Source organism: Vanessa atalanta, chromosome 26, assembly GCF_905147765.1.
Source record: "Vanessa atalanta chromosome 26, ilVanAtal1.2, whole genome shotgun sequence".
Taxonomy (NCBI): Eukaryota; Metazoa; Arthropoda; class Insecta; order Lepidoptera; family Nymphalidae; genus Vanessa; species Vanessa atalanta.
In genome coordinates, this window is record NC_061896.1 from 8,055,782 (window position 1) to 8,080,109 (window position 24,328).

Genomic DNA, 24,328 nt, shown 5'->3' on the forward strand with positions numbered 1-24,328 from the left:
CTGGGTACCATGTGAAACCTTAAAAAGGCACTACATGAACATTTCAATAATGTTGAATTTAACAAAAAAAAAACGTTTTATAATATATTTATATATATTTTGGAGACAATTTTTTCCTTAATATCTCTATAATATAATAATGTTTATCATCATTTATTATTGTAGGCATTACTTAAGATGTTTAGCGAGTGTTTATGAAATACTGATTTCTCTCTTTGTCATCACGGATTTGAGATTCGAAGAAAGGAGACAGCATCATGTAACTGATTAACCCCTAAATACAGCTTTAGGTATAGCCGCATATTTTTAAAATCATTTCGATAATAATGCAAAGCAATTTCTCCAGTATGAGAGTTTTGATCGCGAATATTTCGTTCGATCATAATCTAATATTAGACATTGGGTGTAATTTCAAAATGAATGTGATTCGAATATGTTAAAATAATAATGGGAAAATCGCGGGCGTAATGGTAATCTGTTTGAATACGACTGTGGGATTAAAAGATACATCGTAAATTTTATTAATACTACACGAAACCGATTGTCGGGAAGTGTAATCGTTTATCGATTGCAATATCTACAAACTGATTTAGAGTCTCGAAACATTGAGCGTACGTCATGCTTTTCTGCATCACGGCGTGGGAGTTGCGTCTTTATTCTTCTGTTTAAATATTCTAAATTGAATAAATTATATTTGTAATTAAATTCATATAAATTAATCCAAAGGGTAGCTGTTCCATGTCAGAATATAAGTCATAAAATGGGTTCAATGAATTAGTAAATGATCTTTTTTAAATAATTAAGAAGGAGAAATTCTAAAATATAGCGTTTATTAAACCCGCTGCACTCTCGTCGGTGACGTTAATACTGGCGTCTTGCCAGCACGGGAATATCAGACTGTAAGAAAAGTAAAACTAATAGCTCATAAATATCTCTGTTGAGATAAGGCCCTCCTCTAATTTAGAAGAGAAGGCTTGGCCTATTCCACCATGCTGCTCCGATGGTGAACACATGAAATCTTAATCTGATATCCATTCATTGTTTTCCTTCATTGGTCGTGAATTGAATTGTAAACATAATGGTATGGATCTGTAAGTTTCGGTTAAATTCACCTGTTCTAATCGAGAAACCATCTCAGCTTATTAAGCAGTGGTTCAGATCGCCTAGTGAAATAGAACATAGTATTAACTAACAACATACACAACGCACAACTCGCTCCGTCTTAACTTAAACTAAAGATTACTTATTGCGAAGTTAACGCCTGTTCACAACTTAAGCCGTGTTCACGGCTCACTCGCGTATATACATGTAAATATATGTTTTGTTTTGGAGTTCTCGTAAATGGGATGAAAGCGTCGCTAACGAATGGAATTACGAATAGTTTGTCTCTGTGGTAGTCGATTTAAGCAGTTAGGAATTGTGTTTGAGTTCACCATTCACAAAGGATGGTGTTGATGTTCTGAGATATACGAGAACTGACACAATTTTGGAATATCAAACATAATTCGAAATTATTTCTTATAAAGCTTAGAATTACCTTTCCTCACTTTGTTGTGTATTCAATATTTTGTTGATTTTATTTGCTTTGACTTGTTGTGTGTTTTTATGAATATTCAGATCCGACGACGGCTGCTTATCGCAAAAATAAGGATCTTTGCAGGATTTTTAGTGGAAAAGTGTGTGCGGCAAACCCCGTAGGACCAACAGTTTTACTTGCTTTAAATATTAAATTCATTCAACATATTCCTTACATCGCCAATATGCCAACTACCTTGAGCACTGAGATGTCATCTCCCTTGTGCCTATAGTTACACTGGCTCACTCACCGTTTAAACCGGAACACAACAAGTCTTGGAGCTCTTTGGTAGTAGAATCTGATGAGTGCATGGTACCTACCCAGACGGCCTAGCACAAAGCCCTACCACCAAGTAAACGTGATGTTCGACGTTGCATAGTACTGCCAGTTTTATCTCCGATTTCATAATGAGAAATAATTGCAAGAAATTCCCAAGAACGTTTTCAACGCGGTAGTCAAACCGGCAACAATAAAACATTATCTAATATACGTGAATTCCTAATCCTCAGTGACCACCCGATTCGCAACCTCAAATCACCTCATATAAAAATAACAGCAGCCATAAAACTTTGTCCAAACAAACACGACTTCTTCTACGGTAGGATAAACAAACACGTGGGATTAAAAACGCGAACTTTATTGCCGAATCATGGAAACTTACCACGATTTAATAATACCGATATTATTTTGTATGTTTGTTAGTTCGTCGCAGTATCGCGCTCAGGTGGTTCTATGGGCTCAGATATGTTTATCATTAAGCTTATATCATATGGCATAGGTTGTGGGTAGTTTGTTTTTATTTTTTTAAGCTTAGTGATAAACCGTCTGCGTGTACTTGTTCGTTTTTTCACCGCCAAACAGTACTCGTTATTGCTGTGTTTCGGTTTAAAGGCTAAGTTAGTCAGTGTAATTCCAAACACCAAATTTTAGTTATTATTGTGCATGGTGCATTGATGACGTAACTATTGTTGTTGCTATTTACACCGTCAATGTGATGTTGATTGTCTTAAAAAAAAATATATGTGTATAAAATTTATAAGACGTTAGAGATATATTTATCGACGCAAGTGTTGCTGTATCTTTACAGACAATTCAACGTATAAATTGTTTCCGCTTCGCGTAGTAGCGCAGGTGTGTTCTCTCCTTAACACTTGAAACAATACGTGGATCGATACAATTTGAATGCGTAGAAGCTTAGCAACAATATCAGTTATATCCGTTCCAACTCAGCGCAGCGAAAGATAACGATGTATCAGTTATTAAGTGCTCGTTGCAAGAATGAATTCGTTAGTATTAAAATTTTGATCATAAATTGCTATTTGCTTGGACCATTTTGGGGCTGCCTTGATAGGAAAGATCTGCCTCGACGAGAGGGAATTTCTTTGATTGAAAAACCAATATATTTTCATTGATTCGACTCAGGATCTCGGCTTCTGAAATCCTTATAAAGGCACTAACGACCGACGAAGCAATTATTTAAAAATAATGATATTGAAATTACTCACTAAACAAAAGCAAGGTGATTTTTATAAATCCTACAATATTTTAAATTTGGCGCCCACGTGTGGTCTCTCTTAGTTTCGGAGCTGCAGATAACATACATCAATATAAATATTACAGTAACCGTACACTATATAATAATTGTATTTACTTATAAAAGTTAAATATCTATTAGAAGATATTTCAACTTGGTGTACAGCGCACCTTGGGTTAAAGTATTTTTAATGCTTTTTATTCTTGTTCATTACATGACATTGCACGAGTAAGGAAATAAATACATCCACATAATACATAGCTGTCACCGACTGTTATCACTATCATCGAGCACTTTACGTAAATGTCAGTTATCAAAGAGCTTTCAGTGAGTCTAAATCCATAAAAATATAGCCCTATTCAAATCAAACTAACACGTTATCAAAATATTCATTTACATATTTTTTTGTCTAGATATATTCTCTGTGTTAAGAGCTTCTATAGTCAAGTGACTATCATGTGATAATTTCCAAATTAATAATATTTCGTCTATACAAGAAATTCTAGAAGGTAGCCTAGGGCTAGGAAATTAGCAGTGTTACACTCCTCCTCGGAATGTTCTTAACGCTTTTGGTACTGTCCCCGATATCTCAGATCGTGTCAGACAATCCTCTAAGGGAAGTGAGTTCATTTGTGTTGGTGCACACATAACTGCTCTATAACGTATTTCATGCAGAGCTGACTTGTCTTTGAGATTGACGGATGAAGTAAGATCAGAGGGTCATATTAAAATGGTCAAGTAAATTCCAATTCTTTGTTGATTTCTAAAATTCATTAACCGTTTGTATTTTCTGCATATTTACCTTACTTAAATATAATAATAATAAAGCAAGGAATGGCATATCTCAGTTTTCCGGAGCAAATATTATGATTCATAGATATTTTTCACGCTGTCCCTGACCCAATACCGGCCTATTTCTGAACCGTGGGCCAAATGTCGAAATCCTCCATCTCTCATCCGATGCGTTTCATTGCCGACGTTTTCTGAAACAGATGGCGAATATGATCGATTCGCGTCAAAAATTGTGCATATTTGGTTCATTCTTTGACGAGTTATACACTCAGATATTTTCCTCTTTGTATGTGTGTATAATTATTTTTATATCTAACATAGAAATGGTCAGCGTAATAAATTTTGTGCGGGAATGTTTTAATTACTTTTTGACGGCTGTTTTTCAAAATTCTAAAAACTAAACTAGATGTCTGCGCACATTTTTTGGCATTAATAAAGAACGGAACAAAATGGACCAGTGGCTAAACCACGTGAATCATAACCGAAGTTTGCGGGCTCTCGAGTTTATAATTCATCGCGATCTTGGCGGTGACGGATAACACCGTAAGAAATCCTGATTGTGTCAATTTAAAATCTGCTACCTGTATCTTCACTTCCATTGGAGTATCGTGATGGGGTAAGCCCCAAGCCTTTTAATTAAAAGTAGAGATGGCGTTTACCCAGAAGTAGGACATTTGTAAACTGTTACAACTACACCTTTCACGAAGCTTATTTATAAGATTACGTTCAAAAGCTTCATCACAGTTTTTAAATTAAAATAATGTATTCATCTCCAGTGATAGCTCATAAATATATTTCCTTCATTTCGAAACTTCCATCGGGAAATTCCTAGTCGATGACAGCCGCTGTCACCACTCACCCGCACTGATGGCTCGTGCCAAAAGTTTTGACGTTTTAATTTTTCAATATTTTTGTTTACGTTTTTATTACCTCGAATAATTAAGACTAATGCATCTTTGTTTTTCCTGTTTCGAGATAATTTTTTTTTTTGTTTTAAGTGCGATCTTGATATTAACCAGAGTAATATATATCTACGATAAATCTAATTAGATGAATAGCGTGGAGTGAGTATTATATAAAGAATGAGTACTGAGTTATGTCTTGGTTTTGGGTACAACCTTCATTAAAAACCTCTTTTTGCCACCATTACTATTTCTACACATCAAATTTAACGTTGCATATTACATACTAGGTATATAATATAGTATGGTTTAATATGCCTTATTTATTAATATTTAACGTAGTGGTAAGGCTGGGTAGGTACCACCCACTTGGATAGTCTACCGTCAAACAGCAATATTTAGTATTGTGGTGTTCCGGTTTTAAGGGTGAGTGAGCCAGTGTAATTTTAGGCACAAGAGACATCACGTCTTAATTCCTAAAGTTGTTAGCTCATTGGCGACGTAAGGAATCCCTAATCTCTATGGATGATGGTAATCACATACAATCAGGTGGTAAATTTGCCATTTCACCTACCTTATCATGAAAATATAATAAGACTTTAAAGTTTTGTACGTAAAAAATTGAATAAAAAGATAAGTACAAGGAAACCTACAAGAGTCTTGGTTCAGTTTCAAACGAAGCCTCGTAAATTCCGGCGGATCTTATTGCATATCGCCTTAATCTTACAATTAACGAGTTCATTATTGCAAAACAGTTTTATAACTTTGTAAATACACAGCTCATTGAACCCCTGGTGCCCTTGTCGTGCCCACTGCTAACACAACTGGGCAAGCCCCGTGTAGTTACAAATAATTTTCAATTCTTAAAAATTTGTTCAATGTTTGAGGATAAAATAAATAAACTCGCTTCGACCTATTGGAGTAGGGAAAGGGCGCAGCAAATGGCAGCGCTGTTGGTGTTCCGTGATAGGGTTATTACTTACGGGCTGTAGCTTTATCGGGTAAGATGCGCGAGAACTAGATAACGCTAATATGTAGATATCATAAATGTAATTTAACTTATACGTTTAATTAATTACTTTTTTATGAAATTAAATTACTGTCTCAGGTCACACACATCTCCTTAAATCTATTTTGTTTTATATGCGGATGATAGGTTTGTCTTGACGATATAAAATGAAACGGGGCAAATTCGATTCACACTTACGCTCTGAGGGTTCCAGACACATAGACAAACCGACACTGATGTAACAACAAATTTACGGTCTTCTTGCCAAAATTTCATGATCAACGGGAAGTGTTCTTAGGTTTTGATCCCCTTTTCAATTGTATGTGAAATGCGACAAAAGCGGCTGTATGATTCGATTGCGTAAACCTAGAGGTTTGATTATTTAATTGCTCTAAGGCACTGCAGAAAAATAGGGTCTTGACGGACAGCGAAGTGCTGTTATAAGGGTTCCTTTTTTCCTAAGTCGGTACGGATCCCTAGGTATATGTTTGTCAAGTATTTATGTGTTTCCAGTTCTATTCTGAAAATGACAAATGTGACCTAACCGAGACCATTAGAACGGTTATGTATGTTAGATGTTAGGAGTGGCTTATTTGTGTAGCCACTGTGTTTGCTACGTAGGTACGTGCACTATATAACGGTATACTCATATGTGTGCTGGAGTACACTGCGTACATTATATAATTAGTATACTTATAGATGATCTTTCAGCTTATCGATTACTGTTATTAAATTTTCGGTTCTCGATTCTGATTAGTATTTGCATTGCTTTTCATGCCTTTTATAGCATTATTCTCGTTGTATTACATAGCGTTGCATGAGAACCTTGTATCTGTTACATTTTATGGGTATTTTTTTCATAAGTAATGTGTCGCTTCTAGTTTATATTTTAAAGACCTCAATCAAGATCAATTATAATTTAATTAAAGTAACAGCTCTAAAGGTCTATTTCATAATACGCGGCCTTCTCTATACAAGATAAATAAAATAAATGTTTGAAATTAAAGACACATTAAATGTTTGTATTGAGGAATTGTCGCTAGTAATGTTCAAGTTATGTTACGTTTTTTCTTAGCGATAAAATGCGATTTTATCGCTTCCAATCGAACACCATCCTGGTGCCCATTCTGTTCTTTATGTCTTAATGCTTGGTAAGGTGACCTGCCTACGTCATAGTTACGGCCATGTCAGTAGGTGCGGCCGGTTTGATACAAACAATGTACTGTAAGCAAGATATACGATCATATGCTTTTGATGAACGTGTAGGATCATTTGTGTTTGAGAATTATAACGAAAGTTATTTTTTTTAGAAAGAAGAAAGAGACAACACTATTTTCTATTTTCATACATTAAGAAACTAAAAAAACAATTTCAATGCTTTCGAAACCATCTCAGAACATGAAATCATCTTATAACATGAAATCAACAACAATATACTTTGTAAACAATAACAATTATTAAAAAAAAGTATATTTAAATTACAAATTTTCCAAGAAATCATTATTGTAAATATTTTTTGTTTATATAGAATATTATATATTCTATTTTTTACTCAACGTGAAAGCATATTGAGCAATGCTAAAAAAAAAATGTCTGCAATGTCAAATTTTCTTGGAATCCGTCAAGTCATTCGAGGCCGATTGAGTAATTATTTAAATACACTTGATTTTTTTAAATTGTTTAATTAAATTTTAAGTTGCCAATAGTTCGGAATGTCGATTCAGACAAGAAGCACCGACAACAAACTCTGTACTCTTCGAACAATTAAATCACACGTTAATTAAATACAATTAACTCACTATACGCCCGCTGATAATAATCAACGAATACTAATTCGAGTTTTTGTATCACAACTTTTATTTCTTTTAACATGAGCAAAATATTGGCAAAGCTAAAAGTATTCGCGGGTTCTTATTATAGAAGCGAACAGCTTGCTTCTGATGCTCATACTTTGTCTGTTGCAGTTTTTATGTCAATCAGTCGTTAAAGCTATACTAATAATATTATTGTAGGCACTGTATAGTATACTTTAGCCCGTCTGAGTAGGTACCACGTATTCATATTCTACCGCATATAAGCAATAATTAGTATTATTATGTACCGATTTGAACACATAACATCTTAGTTCCCAAGTTTGGCGGCACATTGCCCATGTAAGGAATGGTCAATATTTCTTTCCGTGCCAAAGTCTATGGGCAGTCGGTGACGCCTATCTATTTTATAAAATATTGTCACGGCAAATATCACATTTCTGTGGAAAACATCTCAATGAGAATCAGTCTCGTTCTCTCGAGATGCGATCAACTATTTCGGAAATTTCGAAATTCTCATGTGTTCTAGGAATGTATTTACGGCCCTCGATGCCATTTCGTAGAGAACTATTCTGCATATTAATATAACCTCGTTATCGGCGTTTGAATGATTACGTAGTCAGATGAACGTGTACGTCTGCCAAAAATATATCTGATTGGTCCAGATGAAATTAATCTTCAAACGCCAATACGTCTTAAATATATTTTACTATCGCATTCCTGTTGATATTTTTATGGCCGATTATATTTTTAGTTACAAGAACGGCATGAAGTAACAGCCTGTAAAAACGTCCTCTTTTTGGATTTATTTTGTCTCCACTTATTTTGTTGAGAAAATTGAAAACGTCAAAACACTTGCTTTGGAGGTAATTTCACTTTTCCAAAATTGTATTGTCAGATAAATATCAGACAATGTATCTATTACGTGTTGGTTTCCTCGCGATGTTTTCCTTCAGTGCAAATCACGAGATGATTATGATAATTACGAGAAAAAATGACACAGATAAGAAAACAGTAGTGCTCGTGTGTTGTATGGGTTTGAATAATCTCCGCTGTATGTGACGATATTTGAATTTATTTTTGCCAATGACAGAATAACAACCAGCGAACAATGAATCACTTTTCAGTTATTCAGCTAGGGATATTATACTATTTGCTCAGTTTTATATTGAAAATTTCGAGTTTGTGAGTATACGTATTCGAGATCGCTCAACAGAATAATGAAGTTTTGGAGAGTTTTTGACCGAATGTGGTCCAATTTTGAGACTCAGCGATTCAACCAACTGAAGTTGGAAACTGTATGTTTTCGGGTTTGTTGATTCTGGGAGTTACTCTACAAGTTTAATATTTATACAATTACTACAAGTGAAATACTTAAAATATACAGAAATACAATTGAAGATAATATTAAGGGGACATAATTGACGTATTAAATTTAATAATGTTTCGGGTATTTTTATAAAAAAATATTCTACGATCAGTCACGTTATATTTCGGTGTGATCTGTTACACGGTTTTTTCTAATGCTTGAGATGAGATCGAGAGGAGAAGTGTCAAGTCGTACCCGCATCTCGTGTGATGCATCAATCACGACGCTAGATTTAACTTTCGACTTTGTCGTCCAGCGTCCCGAGTTATCGCTTCTTCGGCTCGGAATGTTTATTCGATTACGACGCGTCCCTAGTCTTATCTGAATCGTTTGTTGTATCCATTTGTGTTAAAATATAGTTTATTGTAAAGTCAAAATATAGTTTAGTTAAGAAAACCCTTATAAGCAGTTTTGGATCGTCATATTACATTATTTAATATAAAAGTACCGATTAGAAATTTAGATTATACCGTGAAGAATCGGCAGTAGACTCAGTAGTTTAAATTATATTATATAAATATAATTTTTACCTTATAGCAATCAGGAATAATGTTTAAACGTGAAAATTTTTAGAATTGGATCGTTAGTTCCGGACAAACGTGTTTTTTTTACAAACTAACAAATTTTACTTCTTTATAATATTAGCATAGATTAATGTACAAATGTATTCAGAGTTCGTATTCAAATTAACGAATACTAACTCCCGAACATTTCATCATACAGATCTTTATAATTTGTTCGATGTACATAGTTTTTTAATTTATACGTTTTTACCACATTAAGCTTTCAAATTTATTCTTCATGGTAGAAATGTTTTATTTGTTGCTTAGAGAAATTATGTAACAAAGACGAACCGACAGCAACGTTTAAAATGAGTTTTAGTATTCCATGTAGGAAGTCCTTCTCGCGCTTGGCAATGCGATGGCAATATAACTAATGATATGCCACATAGATGTGTGCTATTCTATACAATGTTCTGAACGTTCTAATAATATTCAAACGAGTGGATTGGTTTTGTACTTTTGAAATAAATTAATATTTAAATTTAGGAATATCCTATCTTTAACGAAAATTGTGATTTAAATTATATTTTTTGACGTCTGTCAGGTGCAGGCTTTACTAATTGGTGCGGAGACTTGAAAATAAATGAGAAATATTCGTATAAATTAATTTGAGAAATCTAACGCTGTAAGCGAGAACTGAGGTGTAGGGAAAAGGGGTTGTCGCTGTTGATAAAGTCGAGGATTCGATTTGCAATTTCACTAAATATTTTGGTAGTTTTATGTTCAAACTACTTACTTGTTACTTATTTTTTATATTCTCAGGATTAAAATGGCGCACAATAATTCATTTATATATGTACCCACTATTTAATTTAACCATGTATTAGAAGTAACATATCCTAGTATATGACCAGATGACTCAAAATAATTCCTAAAACTAATCCCGAACTATTTAAATGCAATAATAACCCAATCCGACTAATTGCCAAACCATCGTCTTATCAAAACAGTTTAATATTTTTCGTTTCGAGTAAAAGTGTATATGCAGCCAGTCGTCAGTCGTCAGTGCCAGTAGTCTGATAGAGACGCGGCTCGGTTCAGACGTGTGCCGAGATCCGTCTGGTCTCCGTGAGTTCGGTTTTTCTACACGGTTTTTGGTTTTAATCTGGACTGTCTCCGTGATTGTTAAAATAGTAAATTATATTTGATGTGTATTTCGATTTTCAGTTCGGATGTTTTTGATGGATTTTTTTTAGTGTCTAGTAATGATCGATTTACTTTCGATGAAGTTAGGAATTTTAATGGCAAACTATTAGTTTCCAATATAAAAATATTTATATGTAATTAATATACAATGTATTAACTATTATAATTAATTGCTCAAAAAATTAATTTAAATCCAGTTTTAGTCACATAAAATTATTTTTATTTGTTTTTTATTTAATTTGTTTAGATTATTTCAACTTATTTTATTTTATTTTCAACTAAGTATATTAAATATACAGAATGTGTTGTCGTCGTTGATTTTGAAATATACTTAGATATATATAACAAAAAACTGATGTAATATATATCATATAATTTCGAAATTAATTTAGATTTTTAGATTAGATAGTGTCAAGCATTAAAATTGAGTGCAAAATTTAAATATAATTGAAAATTCAGTTGCAAGTTTTTGAGAACCTATCACACTAACTGCGCTAACAGGTGTTTTTAAATAAAAGCTTTATTTACAATAAATACAATATTTATTCAGTACTAGTTGCGAACGACATTGCTCGTTTTAGGGTTTGACCGTCGGGTGATAGGCATAAAAATTAGCCTAAGGTTTAACCTTCGTACCAAATTGCATCAAAATCGGTTTAGTGGTTTGGCCGCGATAGAGCAACAGACAGACAGAGTTACTTTCGCATTTATCTTATTAGTATTGACCAGTGAAATGACTGCCTGTGTGTGAGTTCGTCTTACGAGTTTATTTTTAATATACATACAATAATGATGTTTAATTGAATGAGTAATACCGCACGACCCTATCGCGGTCGTAATAATTGAACTAATATGTACTAAATACAATATATGTAATGTCTGTATAATTGCGTATGCTACAATCCGTTAGCGATAGATGGCGCTTATTGAAGTTGATATTTTTCTGAATCGCGCTGTCTTTTTTCGTGTCTAGCAATGATCGATTTACTTTCGATGATGTTAGGAATTTTAATGGCAAACTATTAGTTTCCAATATAAAAATATTATAATACGCTACTCGGTGTATACACTGAAGAATGAGCCTTGAAACGTGACAGTTAATTTCCCACTGTTGGGCTATGTCGTTTGAGGACAAGGTTTGCAGTTTACTTCACCACGCTGTTCCAATACGGTTCGGTGGATACGCATACGGCACATGCAGTTTTCCTCACGATGATTTCCTTCAACGAGGATATGAATTATAAATACGAATTAAGCACGTGAAAATTCAGCGGTGCTTGCCTGGATTTGAACCTGAAATCATCGATAGAGATGCACTCGTTCCAACCCGGGTCACCTCGGCTCGGCAAGTGGAAAACACTTCCCTAGTTTCGTTCACCGTTTGATCCCCCGATAATACTTCGACGTAAACACTGTCATTATATAAATAATTAGTAAATAATGATACTACTGTGGATATTATTTGGCATTCGGATATGTATTATAAACTAAATAAATAAATAGGTAACTAATACAATTGTTTTGCAGTGTAATACCAGTGTTAACACGTGTTGTAAAACTTGATGCGATTGTTTAGTCATTATCTACACTTATAAAATTTGTTTGTCCTGGGTAAGGACAGACAGACAAAAGGACACACAGACAAAATAAAATACTGTAGTAAGCTGAATTGTGGACTGTAGGTCAATTTTATAACGTAAGCAACCGGGAAATGTTTTTGGAAATTTCAACCTTAATCCTTCGCAAAGGAATGTCTCTTTTCTTTGTATATATTTCACTATTACAATCTTTCTGACATCAACAAATATACAAATTAATACATGTTAATTCTAGACGACCTTAGGAATACCCTAAGTCGTATAGCCGGAACTTACATAGGTCTTTACAATTAGCATGTACTTAAGGCATTGCCTACAATTATAATATTATATAGCTCTATATACGGGATTAATTACGTAGGGTATTGATTTAATTGATACCGAGGCATTATTGATTTATTTGATGGCCCAGTGGTTAGAACGCGTGCATCTTAACCGATGATTTCGGGTTTAAACCCAGGCAAGCACCACTGAATTTCATGTGCTTAATTTGTATAAATTATAATTCATCTCGCGCTCGGCGGTGAAGGAAAACATCGCGAGGAAACCTGCATGTGTCTAATTTCAACAAAATTTTGCCACATGTGTATTCCACCAACCCGCATTGGAACAACGTGGTGGAATATGCTCCTCAAAGAAAGATGAGGCCTTAGCCCAGCAGTTAAAAATTTACAGGCTGCTAATGTGTAATGTTGTTGTAATGATATTACACATTTAGTATATTTTGTTATAGGTTTTTACAAGATGTTTTTTATATGTATTTGCGACGTCACCCAGCGGTGAGGGATGCAGATGGTTGGACGTATTTGGAAGCCCTTGCGTGGCTCGGAATGCTTTGGTTTCACCCGAGTATATACTTTAGTACTAGTTTAGTACTATACATACTTAAAAAGTTATGCTTGATGATTATATTTGAATAGTGTTTTTATTTTTCTCATACGGCTATTGAGGGTAAGATCCCGCGTTAATATTGATTAAATCCGCCTTTAGCGTTACACAATAATTACATGTTGTCGGACAACGATACCCATCTTTTGATTAAAAATATATAATAATGTTGGCAGAAGTATATAAAGAGAATATATAATAGCATATGATTTTAATGAGACATCCGCTAATTACATCATATAACAACATTGTTGCTTGCTTCATAATTTAATCACATTATAAGAACATGTTGTTCGTTTTTAATTATATTTTTTGTTATATAAAGTTACGAATTACATGTAGTCTGGTGGGTACAGTACTAAACGGTAAAAATCCATCTTATCGGATTATATTATCGTATAGTATTTGTGAAACAGCACTATGCATTTTGATTTTAAATTTGATTCGGCATATAAAGGTACAAGCGCAACTGATAGAGCCTCTTAGGTACCATGTTTGGCGAAAGATTAATATTTCTGAACGCGTTTACGTCGAGATAAGTGTAAATTAAAAATAAATTGATTCTAGATAGATAGTTTATTAAGACTACATAACGTTACGCTAGTAGGTGTAGAGCAGGTAGCGAATAGATTAAGGTTAAAATATTAAAAATACAAAGCAACAGATTAAAAATATATATTAGCTCGGACGGTTCTAAATTTAAAAATCACTGAGTCAAGACTGTAAACTAAACTGCAATATTACGTAAAGTATGAATACATACATTAAAATATTTTTACGCATCAGTAATAAATCTTCGAAACGCAACGCAAACGCGGACTACATAAATTATCAAGAATATATAACGGATAATGAAAAAAATCACGTGAAACAAACCGACTGACAGGCCGATGTTGTTTCTCGACCATTGTGTAATAATTACATCGATGTGCCCGTTGCTCTTGTGATTACAAGGATAATAATGTCCCAGGTTTCGTTAGACGAGTTCTCAGTGGCAGGCAGGGCGAATGGAGTTAGTATTGTTACAGTGTTATCCGTGACTCGGAATGTACATGAAGCCGTCGTATAATCGCTCTCGGGTCTAGTCTGCACTTTTCTATCGCGTCCTGTGCGGAGATTTGGTTGCAGTCAGAACATTCGATTTATAATCGATTTATATTTTTCGATACAAGGATTACAAATGATATATGTTTATATTTGTTTGCGTTCTCTTGATAATATTAATTATTATGATAAATATTTTAAGAATATTTGATAAAAAAAACTAACGCCGTTATATATTGACAGTAAAAAAAATTATTCGATCATTTATTGGAATTATTGTGACTTCATTGCATAAATAATTTAATTTTATAGATATAGCATCTATTTAAACTTATTAAATCAACTCATATTGTATATGACATATTGAATAAACTATAAACAGTGACGAATCGATAAAGTGGAGGTGTTGGTGACATGTAAAAGTGTTAAGAAGTGTGATTAAGTGTAAGTCATGGCGACTCAAGCGCCCGCGCCGCCCCGCGTGTCGCGGAATGTGTCGCTCCCGGCCGGGAGACAGCCGCCAGCTGTCGGCGTGCTGGCGCGGAGGACGATGTCGGAGAGGTACTGCCGAGTTTTGTGAACATGTTTTATGTCGGAAATAGGTCAAATTTGTTCCACGATATATTTTTACGTTAATGTTATTGTTTTTGGTGAGTTGATAGCGAATATCGGTTACCGGTTTAATTTTGATATGCAACAATTAATTACTCTTTTTATCTTCCCTTGTGACGTCTCATCAAACACGAAACTAAAGTCAAACAAATTTTATATAATCATTAAAATTGTCCGTTCGTTTATACACAAAAATCTGGCCATACGTATATGGATTACTCCAGTCATATAATATTTAAAATAGCTTTTGTAGTTATGTGTCGCGCTCTTGTGCACCGTGCAGCTGGCTAGTGACCCTAGAAAACAGCCAGGAGAACATCGCATGCTGGTTGTATCGGTTTCAGTATTTGTCTCGTCTAACAATTTAAAGTAGATAATTTCGGTATTGTAAATACTTTTTTTTTATTTCAAGAGATTTAATTGTTCGTGAACAGTAGCTGTCGGATGTTCGTTATCGCGGACATAAGTCGACTGACAATTATGATAAATTATTTTTATCTCTGTAACTAACTGCAGCGTTTTCGTGTTTTGAACTTGATTGTTTAATTATTTTTAGTTGAACTAAAATTTTACATCAGATTCTTATAATAAATTTGAATGGATGTATGTAGGGTGTTTGTGACTGAACCACTCATAAATGGCTAGACGAATTTGCTTGAAATTTGACCCTTCTGATATTTGTAATAGAAATGATATTAATATTTCACCTAAACATTTTTTTCTACTCATATCACCAAATTACTTTTATGTTTAATTTCAAAGGTCAAGGTTAGTATGAATATGCGTAGTATATAACTTCGTATGGAAGTATAAAATTCTAATGTTTGATATTCCTCAGTATTTAAAAGTGTAATTTCCTTAGAATCCATTAGTTTTGAGTGAGAACGTGCAATTAAAACGGCGACGAGTTATTTTCCACCTCGACTATAGAATATGTAGTTCTGGCGGATGGGTGGGGTTTGATGTAGATTCTGGAAATCGAGAAATTATTGTTTACCTTTTTAAATACGTCTCTTTTTTTAAATAAACTGTAATGTTAATTATTTATTATTATATTTGAAAACAATATAATAATATTAAAAAAAAAAATTTACAACATTTTAATACATTAATTATAAGTCATACATCTGACATACATTGACTAAATGTTTAATTGAAAAACCTGAAAGACAAAGTGATGACTAATTGGGTTGAAGGATATAATTAAACACTCGCCCCATTTTGTAATTAGCGTTTCATAAGTTAGACCCGTTACTGGGACGATCTAGGGATTAGAGTTTTGGGATCTACTATTGACAGATTAACAGTCATTCGTATCTCATGTTGATAGAATAACAAGTTTAATTACTGTATGTAAATGATTTATTTTCAATGAAACCTTTCGTTTGTGTTCTTTAGTCCAGGTTTCCGATCATTACTATGCAGGTGTCATTACGGGCTCCATTTCTGCGTGATGCTTCGATCAGAGAAACGATATTTAATTCAGCTTCCGATTAATCTTTTAAAACAATTATTTTATACTCGGACCCAGTCATCTCGAAATCGTCGTATCAACTATAATTCTTAATACATTCACTAGGCAGAATTATGTTTGACGTATCTGCACGATGTTTTCCTTTATCACAGAGAACAAAATTAATTTCAAATTGAGCACACGAAAATTAAATGCTGTGTCAATAAAACCCGTACACTCGTTTGATGGTCGAGTACGTTTTCATAAATGCGACGCCAGTTTTAGAGCGTTTTACAACTTCCTTCGCGTGTTATGAACTGCATTTCCTTCGACCTTTGAAACGTGCCGTCTAGCATCTGTTCGTTTATGCGAATTAAAGTCGGATTAGACGTTTATGTATGCTATGTTTATTAATAATTCCGTAATGCGTTTTATGTACTTTGCCCGCGAACTGAAAAGTTTTCGTTACGAAAAAGTTATGACGTATTATTCAGGTTAAGAGGATGTTAAATTTTCTTTATAGGTCACTAATAGCTTTTATAGGCAATGAGCAATATTGTCCTTTGTTACTTCGATGTTAATTTCTTATTGTATTTCAATTTGCCCTCCTTGTTTACATTAAATCGGTTAAAGTTAAAATCCGGCTCGAAGGACCATATTGTTATGTTTATGACCTATTCAAATGATTCGCCTTGAGAAGCTCCGCGTAATTGAATATATTTAAATAAAGAACACTTATTATGACTTTAAACGTAAATAATTGTAAGTTGTATTTTAATGGAAACAATATATGTATATTTCATTATAAAATGTTTTTTTTTTATGTAGATTATAATTTTTTAACATTTTATTGATTCATGTCTAAATGTCTGCAATGTCTATAATGTTTTGTTATTTTTTTGCAGTGATCTCGAGCCAGGCGCGCCTACTGCGCCATCGGGTAGCTCAAGCAGTTCCAGTCTCTCTTCTAGAAGTAATGAGAGTAACACCGTCGCTACCGAACAACAAGGTTTGTCTAGCTATGTATATGTATGAAAATCAAAGAATACATTTTTTAAATGTAAAATAAATATAAATAATATTTCTTCAAAATTTCTGTTATTTGAAACTCAAATTATAAAATAATGAATGAGATAATAAAACGAAGAAAGCAAGTAATAACTTCTGTTCAATAATGAATTAAATTTGTCGGTACAAATAGTTTTTTATCATTATCTAATTACAGCTTCCCAATCTGACTGGTCCGAGGAAGAGGAACCCCTCGCCGCCCAGTGGTCGGACAGCTTGCCGCCGCACATCAGGGACTCGATCGTACTCTCGGCTCCCATCAGGAAACGACAGGAGGTCATTCACGGTGAGAATCGAATTTTTTCGCAGTGCTGTCAATGCTTTTGGTCAATAATTTTTATTGTCAAGTAACACTACTATTTGAAATATTACCTATATAGTCAAGAATTCTGAAAGTTGTAATTATTTTTATATGCGTGAGCCGGAATCCCTAAAGCAAATGAAAGTTAATTTTAACGGGGCAGCAAATACTTGCAAAAGTGTGTCACTTCTTTACAAATTTCAAATTTATGTATAAAAGCGATCTCATCGTTAAGACAGTGACCATTTATTTGAATATTTTATATTTACATCTATGTGTATCGCTTAATCGACGTCACCACGAATTTCCCGCACAGAGCTAATAGTGTCCGAGGGCTCGCACGTGCGCTGGCTCAAGGTGCTGGGCGTGGACTTCCTGAAGCCGCTGGAGCGGCAGCCGGCGCTGCTGCCGGCGGAGGAGCTGCGCGCGCTGTTCCCCAACCTGCCGGGCGTGCGCGAGCGCCACTCGCGGCTCTACGCCGAGCTGCGCGCCGTGCGCGGCCGCGCGCCCGACCACGTCGTGCGCCTGCGCCCCGTGGCCGACGCGCTGCTCAACACGGTGAGCCCGCCGCCGCGCCCGCCCCGCCCCCGCCGCACGAGAACAGCATGGGAGCTAAAGCTAACACTTGCCTCTGTTTGTAGCTCGGCGACTCAGGCTACGCCTCGTGTCTCTCCAAGTTCTGTCGCGGTCAGCGCATGGCACTGGACGCGTTGCGCGAGAGGAGGCGCAAGAACAAGGAACTGCACCAGTTCCTGACGGGACGGGAGCAGCTGCCGCGCTGTGGACGCCTGCAGCTTAAGGACCTGCTGGCCTGCGTGTGGCAGAGGTAGGAGCGAGAGGGAAAGAGAGCACTATTAAATTAATTTATAATGATTTTGAGAAAGAGTATCTAACGTTTTTCAAGAAATATAGTATTTTTTGGACCATTACCGTGTCTTATTTCTTCATAATCATTAAAGATACATTTCATAATTCAAGACATTATTCATTCTTAAAGTGATTTTACGATACCGACGTTAACTTTTAAGTTATTTCTTATGTAAAACCTGATCTAACGCATATAGTATCTGTGGTGCAGGTTAACAAAGTACCAACTTCTGCTGGAGAGCATTCTTAAGACGGCGAGCGAGGACGAGAGCGCGGACGGCGACAGTCTCGAGGACATCAACCAGCTGAGGAAGGCGCTCAACGTGGCCAAGGACGTGCTGCACAGCGTCGACACCGCCATCCGCACGGCGGAGAACGAGCACCGGTGAGTGTCTCGACAAGTCCGTGTAACGCCAGTGTCATTCGGTATATCTTAGAGATCTGAGGCGCTACTTAAATTACTTCAGGCTGTTCGGCCTCGCTAGGGGTGAATAAGTTTTTCTAACTGACCGCCTTAGTTTTAAGACTCGTGGCTCAAGGCCACTAATGCAATATCGTTTGTCGATGAGCTATCTCAACGTATGTGCTTTTGCAGCCTGCGCACGATCCAGAGCAAGCTGGAGGTGCGCATTCCGAGCGGCGCTGGGGGAGCGGAGTGCGACGAGCTGCGGCGCCTGGACCTCACGACGCACTCGCTGCGCCACGAGGGGGAGCTGCTGCTGCGCACCGACACCAAGAAGATCAGCGTGCTGGCGCTCATGCTGGAGGACAGCCTGGTGCTGCTGCAGCGCGAGGGCGACAAGTTCGTGCTGCGGCCGCTGGCGCAGCCCTCGCACGCCGCGCTGCTGTCGCCCATCATCAAGTGGTACGCTCACCTCACCCAACAGCGCCGACGATATTATGAAACGAGCATGTTTGTCTACAAGCTTTCGTTTCCGTGTCGCTCGTAACTCATGGTATATGTCACCTCGACAGGGATAAGGTCCTGTTCAGGCCGAACGCGGCCGTCCGGAACACGTTTTTCCTGATGAACATCAACGCCATACAAATGCACGAGCTGTCGGCCAACACGGCTGCCGAATATAGCACGTGAGTTTGAACTTTATGGTTATATACTTAGGGTTGAATTGAAGTCGTGTACGGAACCGTTGATGTTTCTAATGAAATCGCTAGTTTGTATGTGTGCGAGATTGGTGACTGATACATTTCGTACTGACAACAGCTGGGAGAAGCACATCCGGGAGTCCCCGCTGGCGCGCCTGGCGGAGACCAAGCCCGCTTTGAGCGCCGCCCACCAGCACACTCGCTCCACCGACGACTCCGGTGAGTGCGTCGCGTACATTTATTTTTAATTTTTGTCTAAATAATTAATCAGATGAGAAAAGGTAAATTTTTTTATTTGAGAAATTGTATTTTATTTTTAGTTTCATCACTATCTAGTAGTTTCATTATTAAAAACCCGACTATATTCATTTCTGTTTATCAATAGTCACACCAAAATACTGTACTCACCGATTTCATTAATCTTTTTTTTTGGTCTCCAGGCATTAACGTGTCAAGGAATCCCTCCGACGCGTCCGAGAAATCGACGTCCAGCGCCCCCCCAGAGGAGACCTGCGAGAGCGAGCGGGACAGGGCGTCCGTAGAGCGAGACGACGCGAGCGAGCGAGACAAACACTCGCTGGAGCGGGAGGAGGAGCGGGAGCGGGACACGCGCTCCGCGTCCGTCGACAAGGAGGAGGAGGACGAGAGGCACGAGTGAGTGTCGAGCGAGATAGACTTGGAATTAATCTTTGGATTTCGCCATTGAAAAGCATCTATTCATTTACGAGTCTGCGTGAATAAAGAGTTCCCACTAACACAGCGGCGTCCCCCCCAGACAACGGCGCGCAGTGGGGCGCATCAGCACGCACAGCGCGTCGCCCGCCGCGCTCGAGCCCTGCGTCGGCGTGCGCGCCGCGCCGCCCGCCCTGCACACCGCCACGCGCGCCTTCTCGCACCACGGTCAGCCCCCCACACAACCCACACACCCACCCACCCACACACACACACACACCCGCCCGTGCTGACCGCGCCGCTGTCCACAGAGCGCCTGCGGCGGCTGGACGAGGCCATCCGTCGCGCGCTGCGCGCCAAGAGCCTGGTGGTGGCCGAGCTGCTGGGCGTGCCGCCCGACAGCTTCGCGCACCTGGCGGAGCTGGCCGTCGCCGACACGCTGGGCCACGTCGGTGAGTCCGCCGCCCCGATGCTGCTACTTGCATGCCTCGCCATTCGTATTGCGGTGTATTTCAAATCGTCTCTGTTATATGTGTGCGATGTTAATATGCCTCCGCTCCCCCCCAGACGTGTGCGGCGAGCTGCAGACGGCTCGCGAGACGGAAACGTCACCGGACCTGCACCAGCTGCTGCTGGCGGCGCAGGCGCAAGGTACATCAACGACAAATCCTTAAAATAGTAATTGAATCGAAATAAAAGTTTTTATCCTTTTGCTCGAGTGGTTTGCTTATTTCATTGCAATGAATTATTCATCCCTCTCCGCAGCGAACCAGTTGACGGAGGCCCTTAGCGGCGCGCTCAACGTGAGCGAGGCGGGGGCCATGTCGGCTCGGGCGGGCCGCTGCGACTCGTGCCGCGCCCGGAGGGCCCCCGCCGCCCCCGCCGCCCCCGCGTCGCCCGCGCCCGCGCCCTCCTCGCCCGCGCCTCGACTCGGAGGTCAGTCACGCGCGTCGATGCCCAATATTACAAGTCTTAGAAATCATCTTCGTAGTCTCGAGATATACTTATAAATATATATTTTTTTATTTTAGATACGAATGATCACCAAATTGAAAAGTCGGACGAGGCAGAGAACTCGCGCACAAGGGACAGATTCGATAACAGCCTGGAGGCCGACGCGTCCTTCGACATGTTGACCGACCTGTCGGCCAACGAGTCTGCGCTGGAGGCCGTTTATGGTACGTCGGTTTTAACACGTAATAATGTTTTATCGCAGCTCGCGTACCGCCGCGCTGGTCGCAAATTCGACCATAATAGCTATAGACAAATCTTGGAAAACATTTACGATTTTGTATGTTTTAGATATACTGTTATTATTTATAACGTTAAAGACCACATCCGACACCGTAAATAATAAAGCTCGCGTGTGCGTAGAGCCGGCGGGCTCCCCGGCGGCGGCGGCGCTGGCGGCGCGACTGAGCGCGCACGCGTGCGGGCTGCAGGCGGCGCTGGCGGCGCTGCTGGCGGCGCTGCCGGCGCTGGAGCGCGAGCGGCGCGCGCTGCGGGCCGAGCTGGCCGCCGCGCGCGACCGCGCCGACTGCGCGCGCCACCGGAGAGGTGCACCCCCCCCCCACACACACGTCACACACTTCTTTCGTTTTGAGCACGATGGACGAGAATGAAACAAACTCAGTACACGAGTTCAAGTTAAAGAAACACTTTTTTCCATCGAAGTTAAAAAAAAAATACTTGCAACAGCAGCTTAACTTTTGTTTCGTATCATTCCAGAATTTCAAATGACGGAGGAGATCTTCCCTAAAGGAGTTGACCAGTCGATACAGGTAAGTTTGCAATACGCGTGCTATTTACAGCAAAAAAAATATTCTATATTTTTAATTTAATATTATTTAATATTATTTAAGTTTTTAGTATATAAATATATTTATTAAAATAGGCCTACAAAACATTGCGAACAGATGAATTCGGCTTATCCCATCACCATGCAATTACAGTATCTTTTGTAAATTTAAGGTAAACACACAAATGATCTAATTGATGGCATTAAGTTTTTGTACCAAAAACTGTACTATGACATCACTTCTTAAACAGTCAATGTACTATTATCCTCTTTGCTTAAGACTCCCCTTGTGTCTAACTCAAACTCCAACTACACGCACATGAGACACAACACCTTACACCTCGAGACCGGTGGCTCATTGACAATCGACCCACCACTAGGTGGCCCATTTGTCATTTCCCCTCTTATTTAAATAAAATAAATATATTCTGCTTGCCAACAGGACCAACCGAGTAATGGGGGTTGATCTCCCGGCCGGCTGTGGACCCGAGCCGCCCTGCGACGCCTGCGCCGGCGCGACCCAACTATGACGCTTAACGAAACTTGACGAAAAAACGAGATTTTTTCCCAAAAATCGATCTATATTTTTGTTGGAAGTTTCATCAAAATCGCCCCAGCCTGACCACCCAACGGTTTCGATGTCTCGTCGAATATTAAACTCGTACTAATATTGTATATTTTGTAACAGTAATCGCAACGTTACCGTTTGTAATATTTTTTAGTATTAAATCAAATATTTTGTTTCGTTTTTGTATTCCATAAGTAAATTGATGTGATCGCTTGTATAATATATCATTTTGCGTTTCTATATACGTGTATAAATAAGTGTAAATAATGTCTCGCTGTATGTCGGTATGTTGCGCTATTTTGAAATAAAAAGTATTATTTGACAATATACATAAAATTCTGTATTTTTTGATTGTTAATAATATACGTATGTAGTGTAAGACGGCGGCCCGTCGGACGGCTTATAGAGTTTCTTTTAAGTTATTTATTTTGATTATTTTTAGTAAATTTTAACTTTAATTTTTTAAATCAATTTTATATAAAAGTAATATCAATAAAGTTTTGTCAATGTTTTTCTACGAAATTATAATTTTTAGATCTTTTTAAATGTATCATGATATAAAGTGAATATATTTTTATGTTATAGTTTTATATATAAGAATGTTCCGCGGGCCCGTCCTGTTATTCCACGTATTGTACAAACAGACACGATATTTTATATAGACGCTAAGTGTAGATTTGTACCACAGTGCCCTAAATATTCCTAGTACCTTGCTAATGCCATATTAACAGACGTATGTAATTAGTTGATACATAGCTGTTTAATTTATATAGAAGGAAAAAACCAAACAAGTAAAGAAAATTAACATCCGGTAAGGCGACGTTCAGTCCGGCGACGGTCGGCTGACCGGGTGACCGGTTCCGACAGTTTGTGTAACAGCGTAGTGATTTTTCGAATAAGCTTTTTATCATAGGAATTGATGTTTCCGTATATCGTATTGAAAATACGTTAATTTATATTAAATGTATAATTATATAATTAACAAGCTGTATATAAACAAAACTATACACGTTAGATATCACTGTACCTAAGTATGTAACATAGAATAAACATTGCCATTGTATGTGTGTCTTTTAATTCCATCTCCTAAACTAAATATATTTAAGTAAAAAATTGGTAACGTTTTGTTTATGTTTGTGGAGTCCCACAGGGGTCAACTTTGGGACCGCTTCTTTTTTTAATATACATGAATGATATCTCAGCTTTGGATACATGGGTACATGGTTACTTTAGCTTGTACGCGGTCCAAATATAATAAATCAAGCGTAAGAAGATCTTTAGCTGTACGAATGGTTCCAAAATAATCTATTAAATATAAATTCTTCCACACATGTTGTATTGTTTTTAAACTAAAAATTAAAATAATTGCACAAAACGATCCGCTAACTAGTGACAATATTCCAATAACCATAGAAACCTTGTTAAAAAAACTTTACCTCTGTTGGATCTAAGAATATTTTTAGATACATACCTCAACTACGCCATACTATTTATAGCTTTCTGGTTAAGTCACACCTTCTGTATTTAAAAGCCTACTTGAATAAAGTATAATTTGATTTTGATAATTAGTCGAGATCTTGAACAATCTGTAACATTAATTATGGATTCGCGGAAAAATGGTGGCGGCAGTATAGGTAGTTTACTTTCAAGTGA

General features: G+C 37.5%; 1 protein-coding gene and 1 long non-coding RNA gene across 5 annotated transcripts in view; both read left to right on the top strand.

Moving 5' to 3' along the window:
• LOC125074071 (rho guanine nucleotide exchange factor 11) overlaps positions 1–21,674 on the top strand; it is a 162,953-nt gene extending 141,279 nt beyond the window's left edge. For 3 of the 4 annotated variants that reach the window (XM_047685299.1, XM_047685300.1, XM_047685302.1), the window contains 14 exons: positions 17,203–17,306; positions 17,523–17,651; positions 17,983–18,224; positions 18,308–18,492; positions 18,745–18,918; positions 19,129–19,398; positions 19,509–19,622; positions 19,756–19,856; positions 20,078–20,291; positions 20,398–20,537; positions 20,621–20,761; positions 20,877–20,960; positions 21,075–21,245; positions 21,341–21,674. In XM_047685299.1, coding sequence (XP_047541255.1) covers positions 17,203–17,306; positions 17,523–17,651; positions 17,983–18,224; positions 18,308–18,492; positions 18,745–18,918; positions 19,129–19,398; positions 19,509–19,622; positions 19,756–19,856; positions 20,078–20,291; positions 20,398–20,537; positions 20,621–20,761; positions 20,877–20,960; positions 21,075–21,245; positions 21,341–21,663 — 2,392 coding nt within the window. In that variant the 3' untranslated portion in view covers positions 21,664–21,674. The remainder of the gene's footprint in view (positions 1–17,202; positions 17,307–17,522; positions 17,652–17,982; positions 18,225–18,307; positions 18,493–18,744; positions 18,919–19,128; positions 19,399–19,508; positions 19,623–19,755; positions 19,857–20,077; positions 20,292–20,397; positions 20,538–20,620; positions 20,762–20,876; positions 20,961–21,074; positions 21,246–21,340) is intronic. The other variant, XM_047685301.1, reaches the window with a different exon arrangement.
• Positions 21,675–21,806: 132 nt separating this feature from the next.
• Positions 21,807–22,676, top strand: LOC125074072. The gene is made up of 3 exons (XR_007120085.1): positions 21,807–21,866; positions 22,038–22,090; positions 22,550–22,676. It is a non-coding gene; the product is annotated as an uncharacterized LOC125074072 (long non-coding RNA).
• The last annotated feature ends 1,652 nt before the right edge of the window (positions 22,677–24,328 follow it).